The sequence below is a fragment of the Anser anser genome, assembly GCF_964211835.1.
Source record: "Anser anser genome assembly, chromosome: 2".
Lineage (NCBI taxonomy): Eukaryota > Metazoa > Chordata > Aves > Anseriformes > Anatidae > Anser > Anser anser.
The window spans coordinates 41,009,446-41,024,796 of record NC_139721.1 but is presented as its reverse complement, the minus strand read 5'-3'; the positions used below and the strand labels follow the sequence as shown (position 1 = coordinate 41,024,796).

Sequence of the window (15,351 nt, the reverse complement as noted above, 5' to 3'; positions counted from 1 at the left end):
CACAAATATAAGAACTATAAAACTGTGGAATTTGAGAGGGGTGGCAGAGGGGATTTTTTTGTTTGCTTTTTGACTTTTCTCATGATTAGAAACATTAATAGACTATCTTGATTTATTAGATGAAGTACTTACTTTCCTAGATGGCAGAAGTGGTTACTTTCCCAGGTGGCAGTATTGTTACCATATTTCCCATTCCTCCTTTCTTCCCTTCCCCCTCTGATGCTCAAACTCTCTCTTCTTCAGTCCTCGTCATTTCTTCATGTCAATTAAATGTTCTTTGGGGAAATGGATAGGCAGCTTTTGTATATTTGTACAGCACCTGCACAAGGCTGTAGTTGAGGTCTCTAGATGTAATCACAACTGAAACAATAACACACCTGCAACTCCATGTGCATTGGCAACAATTTGCTCCACAATGAACCTACGATAGTTTCCAATGCAGAACTGTCATTAATTCTTCCTATTTCTTCCTTGAATGGCTGTATGTAAGAGCCACAACCTGGCCTCAGAAAAAAAAATATGAGTTCCACCAGAATGATACCAGAGGACCAGAATAAGAAAAACTCTTCAGGGCAGGAACTACCTCTGAGTGTGTCTGAATAGCATTTGCTGACAGCAGGACTCTTGTGAGTGTCTAAGATGCAATTACATAATGCATATATATATAAAATGGAATGTGTCATTACTGCAGTGTTAAGCTATATTTGGAAACCACAACAAGAAAAGTACTTTTTTTTTTTTTTTTTAATTTCACTGTGGGTAAAAAGAGTCTGATATATGATGCATTTTATTAGACCATCTTTTTATTTTAATAACTGCTAATTTGCACACCTAACATCAATTGCTGGTACAATTAATTGTGGATGCAAATGAGAATGTTTAGCTGTCTAATCACCTGATTGTGCCTATAAATCAGTGACAGTAATTATGTGTGTAAATGCTCATTTCAGCCTGCAATTAATTTGACCAAAATTGATAGGACAGGAAAAAAAAAGGAGAAAGAAAAAAAAAAAGAAAAAACAAAAAACTTGGGCTGAAATTTGGTCCCCGGTGTGTAAAAAGAGAACGTATCTTCTTCCTCTGCCTCTTGTGTCTAAATTGCAGAGAGCTAAGTAGACAAAGAGCAATGACTCCCCAATCCCCAATAACTCACTGCCAATGTTTCACAATAAAGTGCAATGGGAGAGGAAATATTTCCATAAGGGTTCATTAATCACAAAGTATTTGCCATGCACAACCACTCTGCAGAGCAGGTAAAGAACCCTCAGGGACGTTGCCTGGCACAGCATGTCATTTTCATAATAGGAAAAGTATTTTTTGCACAAATGCTGTAGAACTGAAGTTGCAGATGGCTCCATTGGCAGGGCTGGAGCCTCCTGGCACAATGCTCGGCAGCCAAAGCTACTTTAGATATTTATAGCAAGGGTTAGTGATAGCTCAAAAGAAGGATGCTGAAGATTCTGTCTGCCCCACTGTGTGCAATATTCCCAGGTGCGCCCCTTGAAAGGACATATGCGACAGGCCAAAAGCAAACAAACACAAAACGCAAACTGCAGAATGATATGCAAGTCTTACCTGTCCCTGTTGTGGGGCAGGACACTAGGGAGAGGTCCAGGAACAATTAAACTGATTGCACCTGAGAACCTGGAGATCCAACAGACCACACTAGCAGAACTATATGGAAAAGATGGTTTTCCACCTCCATGGCTTCTTTGAGAACTGGGCATCAGGCCATTTCACCCTACCTAACCTTGAGGACACGGAGAGCCCCTGTTATCCCAGTATACTCTAACCCATCTGGACCTGCTCAGTTTATTTGCATGAGAGGTGGGGTTGATACCTTGCTTTCTGTACCTCTGTGGTCTTGATCTCTGAGTCGTTCATTGCTACTTCACTCCCAGATGGAACTTTGATAAAACTCAGAACCACCTGATATAATTATAATTTCAGTGTGAATTTAATGTGTTTTCCTTATATACTGCTACAATGTGCAGCAGAAATGCTGCAGGCTCAGATATGTGTTCTCAGTTCTTTGTGCTACTCCTTGTTTGTGTTTGATGCACGGTCCTGAGTGAAGCTGTTGCTCTGCTATGATATGTGCATTGGGTACAAGGACAGTGTCATTTGCTGGGACAGCTGGATCTTGGGCTGCTCTGACAGACAATCTGAGCTATTGTCAGGCAATGGGTGTTTTTGTTGTTGTTGTTAGGTGGGTGTTCAGGATATAAAACCTTGTGTGTGACACTCTTCCAAGGGCTGACCCATGTGATCTATTTGCCTAAGTACTGAAAGAGGTTTTAGCTCCCCTCAACAATGTGCAACATTGCAGGTTCCCTTTTCCAAGGCTGTTACTTGGACCCACTGTGTGCTAAGGACTTCATGGCTTCTAGGCATCTAGAAGAGAGCTCCTGGTCTACCTGATGCCGAGCCTGGCTCTGTCAGGAACTGAACATCATTATTTTTTTCTACATATGAAACTACAACTTGTGGGATTTCAGTTCCACGATATTTTAAAAGTTTTGTTCTATTTTGTTTTATTTTTGGTCTGATTTGGGATGAAAATCTTACCCAACAATTACCACGGAATAGAGATTTCTTAGCAGAAATTTCCTGCTTCCTTCAGGATCTTGGTGGGATGGTTACGATGAAGAATAATGTATCTGAAAGAGGAGAGGCCAGAGAAGACTCAGCCTGACCTACAGACAGACAGACATAGCATTCAGAAACAATTCAGCTGACACGTGCTTTCTGCCCATTACTTCTCTCATCTGCTGGTTACCACTATCAGCAGCAGCAGCCTGTTGGGCTCCTGGCTCCTGCTGCTGCTCCCTGCTGCTGTGGCACGTGAGTGCTCTTAGTGAGTCATTTCCAATCACCAAGGGGACTCACAGCCACATCTCCACTTCTCCTAAAATAGAAACTCACTGCTAGATCTTCTCTCCTTCTAAAACAGGCAACCTATGAGAAAAAGCACTATACATTTATCAGTATCTGAAACATAATAATAAACTCACTAGAGCTGTGGAGAAGCAGGGCTATGATCTAAGCAATAGCAAGGGCCCAGGTTGGCAGTGCAGGTGGTCTTCCAAGGTGAAATAGAGCCACATGGAAATGGGCTTCATTCTTTGTAGTCTGCGGTCTTTGCAGTAGAGGCCATTGCAGAATCAGCTTTTTTTCCTTCCATTATTTGAAAAAAATCTCTGAGGGAGGCCATATAATCAACACATCCCCCTCACATTTCAGTTCAGAAAACTGTCTTTGAAAGGAATACTATTTAACAAATGAGATAATACTAAGTTTTTTGAACAGTTTCATGAAGGCAAGTCTTGTCTGTGGTTTAGTTTACTCTTACCACATCAACTATTATAAATAGCAGGATGATATTCCGTTTAAATAAACATTCATTACATGGAAGTACATTGGGAAAATGTGGGTTATTTTCAAGCACAAGTGTTACCTACAGGTACATTATTCTGTGTTTCTATAACCTCTCTTTTTTATTTCCAGGTATTTCCACACTATATATTTGGGTATCCGGAGTCGACGGAGTGGAGAGAATGACAGATGGCGGTTTTATTGGAAAATGGTGTATGAGTATGCAGATGTGAGTATGCTGCATTTGCTAGCCACGTTTCTGGAAAGTGCACCACAGCTGGTCCTGCAGCTCTGTATTGTTGTGCAGACTCGTACACTTCAGGCTCTCCAAGGTAGGGGTTCATTTAATCTATTTGTTTTTTATCATTTTAGGAAGATGTAATTCCTATATATATTTATCCTTTCAAACTGCTGTGTCCCTTGCATAAGAGCAGATCTCGCCTGCTAGCTGCTATTAAGCTATTAAGCTGTTAACTATGACTCTGTCAAGAAAGCCTGTACTGCTGGAGTTTTTTAGCGTTTCTTATTGGCCCTGGATTGTGGGTAGGATTTACAATGTTTTGCTTTCTGCACATCTTGTAATAGAAGAGCTCTTCTGATTATCCACCGGGCCAATGTGAAAATTGCATCAATCAAATTACTGCTCCTCTCCCTATGCTTCTTTTTCTGAATGCTCAAAACCCTCCGAACTCCAGTAATGATGTTCATAGGGTATTATGCAAAACAGAAAACAGCACAGCAGAAAGCAGCTATTCTGTGAAGAAAATGCCAGAATCTGTGGAATACGTGTCCATCATTTCTCGGCCATGTTTATCTGAAATAATACAAGTCAGCTGCTGAGCATTACAAGAACACTCATTCCTTCAAGCTCTGGGTTTTCTCCTAAGGCTGATGCTTTCAGCAAGCATCATTACTTCTTTAAAATGGTAAATGCATGCACATGTCCTTCCAGGGGATTGTCAGTCACTGGAACAGGTATAAAAATACCTCATTCTCCACTTCTTTTTTGATGCTACTTTTGGATATCTGGCAGCTTTCCTTTCATGTTGTACCATTGTTTTGTCTTGCGGCTGCATGTGGGCAGAAATTATTGGCAAGTGAATGAAGTGAACTTGGGATCCCGGTGTCACAAATGTCATGAGGCAGTGAAGAGGGGAAGGGAGGAATGGCGGGGGGGGGACGACGACAGGGAGAGGAAGGAAATTCAACACTTTTGCTATTTGTTTTTAAGAAAATTCATGTGCTTGCCACTGTACAAGATTGAACTGTGACAGCACCTTGCTCCAAGAAGCTCTCAGTCTCATCAGCTTATTATGAGTAAACATGTGGTGAGACTGTTTAGGTGTAAAGGAACTGGGAGTAAAGGGGTAACTGCAAAAACCTTGATTCTGGGCAGTTTCCTGTGGATGGATCAGAGGTTTTCCATTTACTTGACTTTGAACTGATGTCTAATACAGGCTCTCCTGGTTCCTGTGGTGGTTTGTTTTGTTTTGTTTTGTTTTGTTTTGTTTCTTTAGATCTGAAACTCTGTCACCTTAAGGGGAAAAGAAAGCCAAAGTTTCTATTTTAATTAGTTGCCTAAGAACTTCCTACAGCTATTTCTCAAAATGCTGCTGCCCCACACCAACAAGTCCAAACCCTTATTGTTCAGGAGATGCTATTATCACTTCAAGAAGCTTGGACCCTCCAGAAAAAGATGCTCCAGAGAGAGACTCAGGAGATTAACATAGCCTGAATACTGTATGGTCAGCTGTAATTGAGCTATCTTCATAAACTATTAATACAGAAGGCCTCTCACACTCATTTTTGTGCAATAACAGATCTGTCTATGAGAAATGTGGCTGGTGAGTAGGCACTAAGCCTGAGATGTACTCTGTGAATGGTTGTTAATTAGAGAAAACCTGAAATTTCAATTTAGAAGGCAAAAATTGTTCCTGAAGCCTGCAATCAACTCTGTAAATTCTGTGTATCAGAAACCAGAAAGGGATAAAACCATAATTATGCATTTCAGCTGAGAAGGCTGACAATATTTACTGATCCGATCTTCCCCCATTTTCTTCCAGCATCCCAGGAGAAAAGGCCCTATTTAAAACGTTAGGAAAACTAAACAAGGTTGTAGCATTTTCTTAAACAGTGGTACCATTATATTCTCCTGATGAAACTTAATATATTAACATATGTTGCCAGCTGTGAAAATCTTTTTTCTATTCTTTGTACTTTAAAGAAATGCTAAAGATAATGCATTGTACTATAGGCTGGCAGATTTGCTGTGAGGTTGCATAAGGAGAACATAATTTCTCTCAGTGGTATCATGCTTCAACTGGGTGTTTAAAAAGGCTATCCATACTGTACATGCTTCAGCTAGCTGTCCGCTCACTGAGCCTGTTACAGATATTTCTAACAAGGATCAATGAGCAGAGGTTTTGATTGATTTTCTTTGTTTAGAGAAAGCTGCTTGTTTTTTGGTATCGTTCCTTTAGCTCTCTCTCCCACAGGATAGCATTATCATGACAATTGGGAAATGCTGACACTGCCGGTCCACCTCCTTAAAAGTGTGCTTACATTACAAACCACAAATTTGGCATGGGGAGCGAGGGATACCGGAAACATTTTGGTCTCTCAGCAGAGTATTTCTAATATAAAGCCATTAATGCCCACAAGAAAAACTGTTAAATATTTTATTTATGAAACTTCATTTATTCCATTCTAAATGCACCAATATAGCCTCATTCCCAACAGGAGAATGCTGTCAGCATCGCTGTAGATCTCCTGTTTTGAAATGGGTGTTGGCTAGGTGTATTTTCCTGCTTCTTTCAGTCCTTAAGCCTTGCTAATAAAGGTAAAAATACATACTGACATGTGCAGAAGTCCTTATGAAGATCAAGAAAAATGCAATGTGATGCATGCAAATCCTCCCTCTCAGTCTTCCATAGAGTGCAGGGAGGGCCATTTCAAAAGCCAGAGGATGCACCACAAGGATTCTTTAGCACTTGCTTGGGCTCCCTAAGTACGAATTAAGAAAATGCATTGTTAACTTCTAGCAAGGACTGTGTATCACTGTACCGTGACTGCTGCAGCAAAACATTGCTTAGGTAGGAGGCCACAGACAGTCAATACAGAGTGCCTTCATTCTTAGGCATTGGTACCCAAAGAAATCTGAATATTGATAAAATAGTATCAAAATCTCATGCTTATTAACTTCAAATTTTATTCTTTAAGATTTCATCAAAACTTGAAAAATTAGAGGCAATGATCTTTCTTATTCTGCCTGCAGCCAGCAGCCATCTCCCTCCCAGAGTGGAAGGAGTGAAACAGGTTATGGGGGAAGCTGATGATTTCTGAGCACTAATTGCTCAAGAAGATAAACAAGTTCATTTTGATGTTGTAATAAACTGGAGCTCTGCTAATCTTCTCTCGCTCATTTTACCTATTACCTCCACCTTTTCCACCCTGGTCCTTTGTGTCTGAGGAAATATCTACTGTCTAGAAGACAGAAGCGCCTAGAAAATAAGTAATTCCTCATTCTTTTCCTCGTGGGAGTCTGTTTCCCTTCTTTTCTCTTCATGCGCTCTGAGCACAGCACTCCCACAGCAGCTTCTCTGCTGAGCCAGCAGCACCTCCAAACTGCATTGCCTTTTTTGTAATTACTCTGTAGAAAAGTAATCTAAGAAGCTTCATGGTGGGAGTCACTAGCTTCACCAGCCTTATTCTAGGTGGGAACTGTATGAGGAATGAGGCAACTCTGTATGTGTGGGGGACAATAGCAGAAAGTCCACAGAAAAAACTGATGCTCATCCTACATCCATCTGTTTGCATAAGGACATATATGTGGATAGAGTGTCTAAGCTGTCTGCAGATGAGCTAGTTCAGCTACTAGAAACAGTCTAACAGCAATATCCCAGAGGCCAGGGTGAGCAAAATGATCTCAGTGCAAGCCTATACCAACCACCTGAAACTCCTTGTGTGCTTGAGCACTTCTCTCCATATTTTCAATTGCACTCCCAGGGCTGGGCAACCAGGCCCTTCATTGGACGTTTGGTTCTTCAGGCCACAGAGAGTTGAAATAACAAAGGTGAATGTGTTTGGAATATAGGATTACCCAATAAATTTGTTCATAGTGCCAGCACTGGAGAGGGAGGGGGACACAAAGTCAGCATAGGTCAGGGCTACCCCTTCCCGTGTCACATCATTTTGGAACCCTTCCTTCAGACTAGCAAACATCCCTGGGCCTTTTCTCTTTATTTCTTTGGGTTTTCTCATGGTTACATTTGATTTTAGAGACTCCCTGTGTTAACATTTGTGAAAACAAGCAAGCAAAACAGCCTGCAGTTCTGACTGGAACTCCTTTATGTTAGCATAGACTTACTGCTATCTTATTCCAGGCATGGTGTTGTAGCTGCTCCCAGATGAGCAGACAGACAAGATTCCTCCCTGGATTTACCACACATTTCATTATGTATATTGTATTAATTAAGACATTGTTTAAATTATAGATTAGTTTCTCATTCCTGTTTACTGCATATTATGCTGGCTAGTCAGCACTTGACATTTTATTCTCCATCAGACCCTGGGGAGTTTGCTCTGGCTTCTCCATACAGTACTATTTATCAAAGTCTCTATCAAATTTTGATCAAAGTCTAATCAAAGTTTTTTTTATCATATTAAGCTACAGTTCTTTATACAGACTGACAGTAGTGCAGAAGCAAAATGATAAATTCATCAAGTTTTGTTGAAGTTACCACACACACACTCACAGGGCCACTGGATTCTGCTGAAACCACATTTCCATGAAATCTCTCTGGCCAGCCATCTTCCCATTTTCTACCAGCTCTGCTGGAAACTCCAACACTGTTTGTGTGCTGACACACAAATACCCACAGTGCCACCAAGGATCACTCTCTAGACTTTCTGCTCCAAACAGGTCACTGTTCCTGCCTGAGCTGAGCAAGAATTTCAGAGACATGCTGGTAGTTTATGACATGGCTGATAGGTCCTAGCTTTATCCGACTGAAGGAAATTATGTGTTAGCTAGTTCATTATAAACTCCTCTGGCAAAACTCATCCTCACGCATCAGGAATTCAAACTCTTTTCACATCAGTGCAATAAACTGAAAGTCATTTAAGTCTTTTTTTTTTTTTTTTTTTTGTGAGGACAACGCTGTGCTTTACAAGGCTTTTTCTTGTTTCGTGACCTTCACAACAATTTTGGGTTGCTGTGTAAAATGCTGTGTACATTTGCAGTGCTCTTTAAATAAATAAATAAAACAAAAACAAAAATAAAAAGAATTCTGATGGAAAATCTTATACAATTCAAAGTATATTTGTATGGAAATAAGGTGCAGCTCTTGAGTTCTGGGCAAGCTGCCACTGCTTTTCTGTGTGCTGTCAAGGTTCTGCACCACTGCAATCCAGCACCCAGCCTTTCCGGAGAGAAAGAAAAGCAGAACAAGCAATAGTCACAGAATCTGCCTGCAACTTGGCAAAACAGATTTTCAGTGACAAAGATGAACAAATATGGTACACTATGGAGTAAATGTGTCATCTATAAATGACTTAAACTGATCAATATGTCCCCCTTGCAAATCTTAAAATGTTGTCTTGCACTCATTAGGGTAGAGCCATCATATTAGCACATCTGTGTTTCTGATAGGACGAGAGAGGACTTCCTGAAGGCAATCATGTCATACAATCCATTTCATAACCTGATTAGAATCTTAAAACTAGTTATATCCTCTGTCCTCAATATACCAGTTGGAAGTTTAATTCTCTGATTGATAAAGACCTTCTGCTGCTGTCCTGCCTTTTTAATTTCGTCAGCGGTCTGTCCTTATTTATTCTTAACCTATCCCTATTTTTACACTTGTTCCCCATGGAAATGATGATTCTGTGATCATATAGTCCATTTCTGTCCTTTGTTCTTGACTTTAAACAACTTTTGAACTATTGTACTATTTCAATCAAATATAAAAATACAGCAGAAATCTCAAAGATAATTAAGTTTCTTTAAATGTTGTGAAAAATAAATAAATAAAAACAAACCAACAGGTTAGTCAGAGGAGAAAGAAAAAAAAAAAAAAGACAAATTAGATCCTCCACAAAGGGAAAAAGCGGGCAGATTTCAGCCATTATCCATTTTGTTTGGCACCAGCCACTAGCCAGCCCAAGCATGTATCCTTCCAGATGAGCCATTGCATTGCTGTCCCCTACCCAGTGGGACTATTGTGATAGACAGACAGAATTAGGGAATAGGAGACACTGTGCAAAGAAAGTCATTCATTCTGCTGTTTATTCTCTCATCTCATGAGAGGTTCTGCATTCTCTTGATTATCTTCATAGACTTTGCAGTTTTAATTCAGCAGTTCCAGTTTGAATTCATCATTGGGGAATATGGGTGACCAAGACCATAGATTATCTTAGATTGCATTTTGCCAGTACTCTCATATTTCTACTGGCAATATCTCACTAGGTATGACCTAGAATTGTAATTCCCTGTTGACTCAGACATTGCACTGGTTAATGCTAGTTATTTCATGATCCTTTAAAACACACACGGGCTCTTCTGGTGTCATATCACTCTGATGAGGCTTCAATTACATTATTTTTTTTTATTAACAACTAAATGCATGTAATCCAATTTCATCTTTTTTTTTTTTAATTTTATTTTATTTTTCCAAACTGCAAGGTTCTTGTGAATTTTCCACATATCACTTTCCTTTTCTACATCGATAATGTCTCCCAAAACCTTATATTGCTTCTTAAAACCAAGGTCAGTAAGAGAAATATTCAGAGAAGACTGGTTCCAAGTGTAATCAGTAAAGAAAAAATGAATAGTAATCCTACTCCAGTCCAAGAGTTTTTCAATAGCATTTCAAGAGAATCCTGCAGTCTTATTTTTTTAAGCAAATTCATTTACCTGTCTTATCTATCTTCTACTAATCCCTGTCTTCTCACACTTTACCAGTATTTTCCCACCAGCATACTAATAGTTATTCTACCAAAGTTTTGATAGATTAGATCTCCCACATTTTATTTGTTGAGATAGAAGTTACAAAAGAAACATATCGAGTTGGTCTCCATTCTGTGGCTCTGTTATGATCTACTTTTTTTTTGGAAAATATACGTTACCTTCATCTTCAATTAGTTTTTGCTTTAAAAGCTGCTCTAAAGCTATGATATTTTGTTTTGAAGCTCTCATTGTAGGTCTGTTTTAGCCCATTACTTGTGTAATGCATCACATTTACAGTCACATGATACCAGTTTTAAGTGGATGGATTATTTAAGATGCTTCTCACCAGAAGCAAGATTTCATACGCTGGCTCTTTCAGGATCCCAGAACAGAGATTTTCTAGTTCCACTGAGTGACAACATGAAGCTTGAAATTCCGCTTCTATCTAACACAGACTCATTTTCTGTTCTCTTTTCCCATTAGCTGGTTCTATATTTTATCCATTGATTTAAGTGCCCTTATTGAAACCTGACCTTCAAGGTACTGTTTTATTGTTGATCATCCTTTTTCCATTTCTATCTTGGCATTGTTTTTGAGGTGGGTTTGCATACAGTTACATTCTGAGACTTTTCCAGAAGTTTTTCCTTTTTCAGAGTTTAAAAGATCCAAAAATTCCTGTGTTTTGACTTAAAGAAAATCCAAGCCTCCTCCACAAAGAAGTCCCTGAACAATTAATTTGTGTGGCCTTCACTCATTTCCCTAAATTTCTTATAGATAGACTGACTACATATCTATTTTTGTTTATCTCTTCAGTTTGTTAAATTGAACATTCATGTGATCTAATGGTTTGGTTTTTTTTTGTTTTGTTTTTTTTTTACAATTAGCCATTCTACAACAAGCTCAATACTTTCTATAAATAAGTTAAGAAAGAAGCATCTCTGCTTTCTGTCAGAAAATCTGTCAGTTGTCACACTCCAGAATATCTGGGCTGTCTTCAGCAGCATTTGGTCTCCAGCATATATCTGAGAATCGAAGTCTCCCATAATGATACAATTCTCTACAGAATTTCTCCCTGTAATAGAGATTTGATCATCTCTATCCATATCCAAATTTAACTCTGGAATTCTGCAGCAGACTCTAACAACTACCCACTATCTTTCCCCAAAAGTAATTTTGCTTGCAAACAGGATCTGTTATACTGGCAATCCCTTTCTGAAACTTCAGTCTGCCCTTCCATTCCCACACTCGACTTTTACCATTATTTCCATCTTTCCTGAATACCAGCTTCCCTCCAGTATCTACGTCCAGGGGATGATTATGAGTCCATGACGTTTCCGTAACCCTGTAGTACACTTTGTAACCCTATAGTACTTCATGTCCTACAGCCATGGCTTTATTTCCTGCTTGATACCCAGATTCATTGCAACAGTACTGCTCTTATTCCTTAAATTAACTGATTCAATTTTCCATACATTAGACACTAACCTTTCACCAATCACCTTTAGCCTCACTCACCAGACCACAGCTCTCATTAATCACTTTTTTTCACACTTCTTCCTGTATACCTTGATGTTATTGACATCCATATACCAACTGGTGTATTCTTGTTTCCAGATATCCTATTCATTCTGCATTCAGTCTGCAGCTATAATATATCAGTACAACTTCATATAAAGGAGGAAACATATGCAGTATGGTATGATCACAGCACATCTACAACAAACCCAGTGTCCAGGTCTTCAGCCTCTGAAAATCAACTAGAGAATATATTAGTGAATATTTTTCTTCTTTCCATTTAAGGGCAGTAAAAATATTTCTCTAGCACCATCAGGAACAAGAGTGGATCTGCCTCCAACATTTTTTTCCAAATTGTATGTTCTGGTTAATCTTTCTTACTGAGTTTATGCCTGTATCTTTATCCCACGGATTCTGTTTACTTCCTATTAAACCATCATAAAAAGTCCACAGAATCACATAACACCATATCGGCATATCAGTATGAGTTTGTAATATTATGGAGAAAATAATATTTGCGGAGCTTTGTTACTTATTACTCATTTTTAGCACTCAGTAAATCATGGGAAAAATGAAGAATATACTATTCTTCTGATGGAATAGCAGTAAGGCTTCATTACATGACAGCTTGAAATCTGCATGTGTCATTTTAATAGAAAAAGGTAATTAAAAACACTATTAGGAAGACTTAATATATGTGCTACTCTCTAATTTAGTGCTACTATTTTTGTCCCCTTTTTTTCTGACCACATTAGTGAAATTTTCAGATACAGATGTCTCCAGTTTAGCTTCACAATCCTATTAAAAGACTGCAAACAGCCAGCTGATTACCAAAGATATTAGCTGGGTGCCTCCTTCACTATTTTTTTTAATTGTCATATTTTTTAACTGTGAGTCCAACTTTCTGCAAATAATTTGTAATAACTTTAAAGTATTATGCCAGTCTGAAAGGAAATAAAGTCCCAAAATGACATGCTCACAGTGGAGTTTGTGCTGACCTTTGTGAGGCTCTGCTCAGCCTGCTGAGTTTCCCCTGAAGGGCAGCCCTGCCCTCCAACACATCCCAGCAGCTGTTCCACTCTGGTGGGTCCAGGCTTAAAGACTGTTATGAACCCAGAGGTCCTATGAAGGGAAATTCTTTGGGGGATAATTGGAAGGAATGGCAATAAATAAATAAATAAATAAATAAATAAATAAATAAATAAAAACCACTTTCATGTCATCTACAGGATTTTAATCTTAATAGTGGTTCCACATAGCTGCTAAGATATACATAGTGGTAAAGACAGCCCAAGATGCAAAGTAGTGCATTGAGTTTCTATAAGCGTGATATATTGCCTACACACTGAATTTTATCTGTTAGGGAATGTCACAAAGTTAGTGGCATATCCTTCTGCTCCCTTTATGTTGTGCTAAAAGCACATTTGCCAAGGAACAAATTCCTAGTTTCATGCTTTGGGTTACTATATTTTCTATGACGGGTACTTTTGTTCATGGGTGGGAAAAAAAGTGAGGTACGCTTGGCACAGAAAAAGCTTTTCTGTGTCTAATATAACAGTGAGAACTTTCAGTCACGATTGTTTTTTACCCAAAGACTGCACCATGCTGCAAAGATAAAAATTAACTTGAATTTTTCACCATGCAATGGCCTTTAAAGCTTCAGTCAAGGAGACAATAGGCATGTCTAACTTTACTCTGAATACATATATCCAACATTTTCTCAGTCATTTCCTTGCCCATCCATGATATCCGTCTCCCTTATTCATCTTGTACTTTTTGTCCTGCCTGCAAAATTGATCTTTTTCCTAAAATTTACGAGAAGGGTAATCCTGCCTGTTGAGAGTGACTTTAGCTAAAAGTTCCATGACAAAGTGGGAATGCATGCATTAGAATGTGTCTTGCACGATTTTCAAGTTTAGATGTATATGGGATATAATAGAGGTGATGAAGTCACCTATGGAGATTAGTATCCATAAATTATATTAGGGATACTAGTATTTTTTTCTGTTGTGCATACACTAGATGAATAATGAATGGTGAATATAAATGAAAACCAGTTGTATTCCTGTTTTGGCTCAGAGTTTCATAAGTATCAGTGAATAATATCCTATGCAAAAGTAAGACTCAAACAAAGGGTCCAGTATGGCACAGGAGGGTCACCCTGTGGGAGACTTCTCATAGGAGTCAGTGGAACTGCTTCAGGAATAGAAACTACTCACTGGACTGGGGCTTACAAGACCATTGTTTTACAAAAAGTTATTAAATAGCTGTCTTTTGTGTTAGGCTTGACAATATACCCAATCTAATGGGGATAAAAACCCATTAAATATTTTGTATTCGTTTTTTGTTTCCCTAACTAAATTATAATGACAATGGATTTCAAACCCTTTTTTTTTTTTTTTTTTTTTTTTTTTTTTCCTGTGGGTGTTATTTTTCATAGTGTGTCAGTTAATAAAGTGGTAAACTGGATTCTCTTCTCTCCCTATAATGAATACAATTTAAAAACAAAACATTAATGGGTTTTGTGCTACAAAGGGAGAAATAATTTCTGAATTTAATTCTGATTGAGGCATTTAGCATATCATTTGTGCATAGGTGGCCAGTGTGCTCTCATGAATTAAATAGCCTGGGCAGGAGGAATCCTATGATATCAGGCTACTGAATCACTATTGATCCCAGCCCATTACATTTAATAGACACTACGTCTGCATGCTCTATACCACCCAGTGGACGTTTCAAGGTGCAGAGGAATTCTTTCATTCTCACATAATTGAGTTCAAAGCGTGAACTGAATCCTCTCTCAATGTAGCTTTCTCAGCAATAGTTCTCCATTTCACCTTCCAGCAGGCATCACAGGGTCTTACAGGAGCTGCAGAGGTCTGCAAAGCCCCTCCTGGTGTCCCCACAAAATAACGCTGGACCCAACAACTTTGCGGCCCTGTCAGAGAGTGGCCAAGGGAGTGATAAGGAACAGCCTGCAGCTGCTGGGCACCGGGGCCATGAGGTCTTTGGGACTCACATGTGACAGCAACCCCTCTGCTAGCTTCTGTGTGGCTACGAGCAAGGCTGCCGTATGTCCCAGGTGATGGGGACAGTCAGGTGACTCACAACAGATTTCCTGATTTGCTGCAGTTTTCAGTCTGTGAAATTAAATAAGCTAGCCCCAGCCTGAGCTATCTTGTGCCCTGTTAAAATCTGTGGTATCTCAGGGGCTGCTTTGTGAACCATGCTGTTGTCCCCTTCCCGAGGACAAGCAAAGGGTTGAGTGTAGCCCTCCTTCAGCCATCTGCTGCCACCCTTGCACCAATGCCTTCAGAAAGCTTATGCAACTTCAGGCTGTTCTCAGGTTTTAACAAGTGCCTTCAGTGCTCTCATATTCTCTTTCCTGCTCTGTGGTAAGATGTGTTGAGTGGTTAATTGTGACTGGAAAGGTGGCATGCTGTAGATAGCAAAGAGCTGTCCATGTGCCATCTAGTTAAATAAGATCCTTCTCAGGTCTCTCATGCCACAAAAAG

General features: G+C 39.3%; 1 protein-coding gene across 1 annotated transcript in view; it reads left to right on the top strand.

Moving 5' to 3' along the window:
* XKR4 (XK related 4) overlaps positions 1 to 15,351 on the top strand; it is a 232,904-nt gene that overhangs the window by 136,156 nt on the left and 81,397 nt on the right. Inside the window, exon 2 of the mRNA XM_083823753.1 lies at positions 3,508 to 3,707. Coding sequence (XP_083679879.1) covers positions 3,508 to 3,707 — 200 coding nt within the window. The remainder of the gene's footprint in view (positions 1 to 3,507; positions 3,708 to 15,351) is intronic.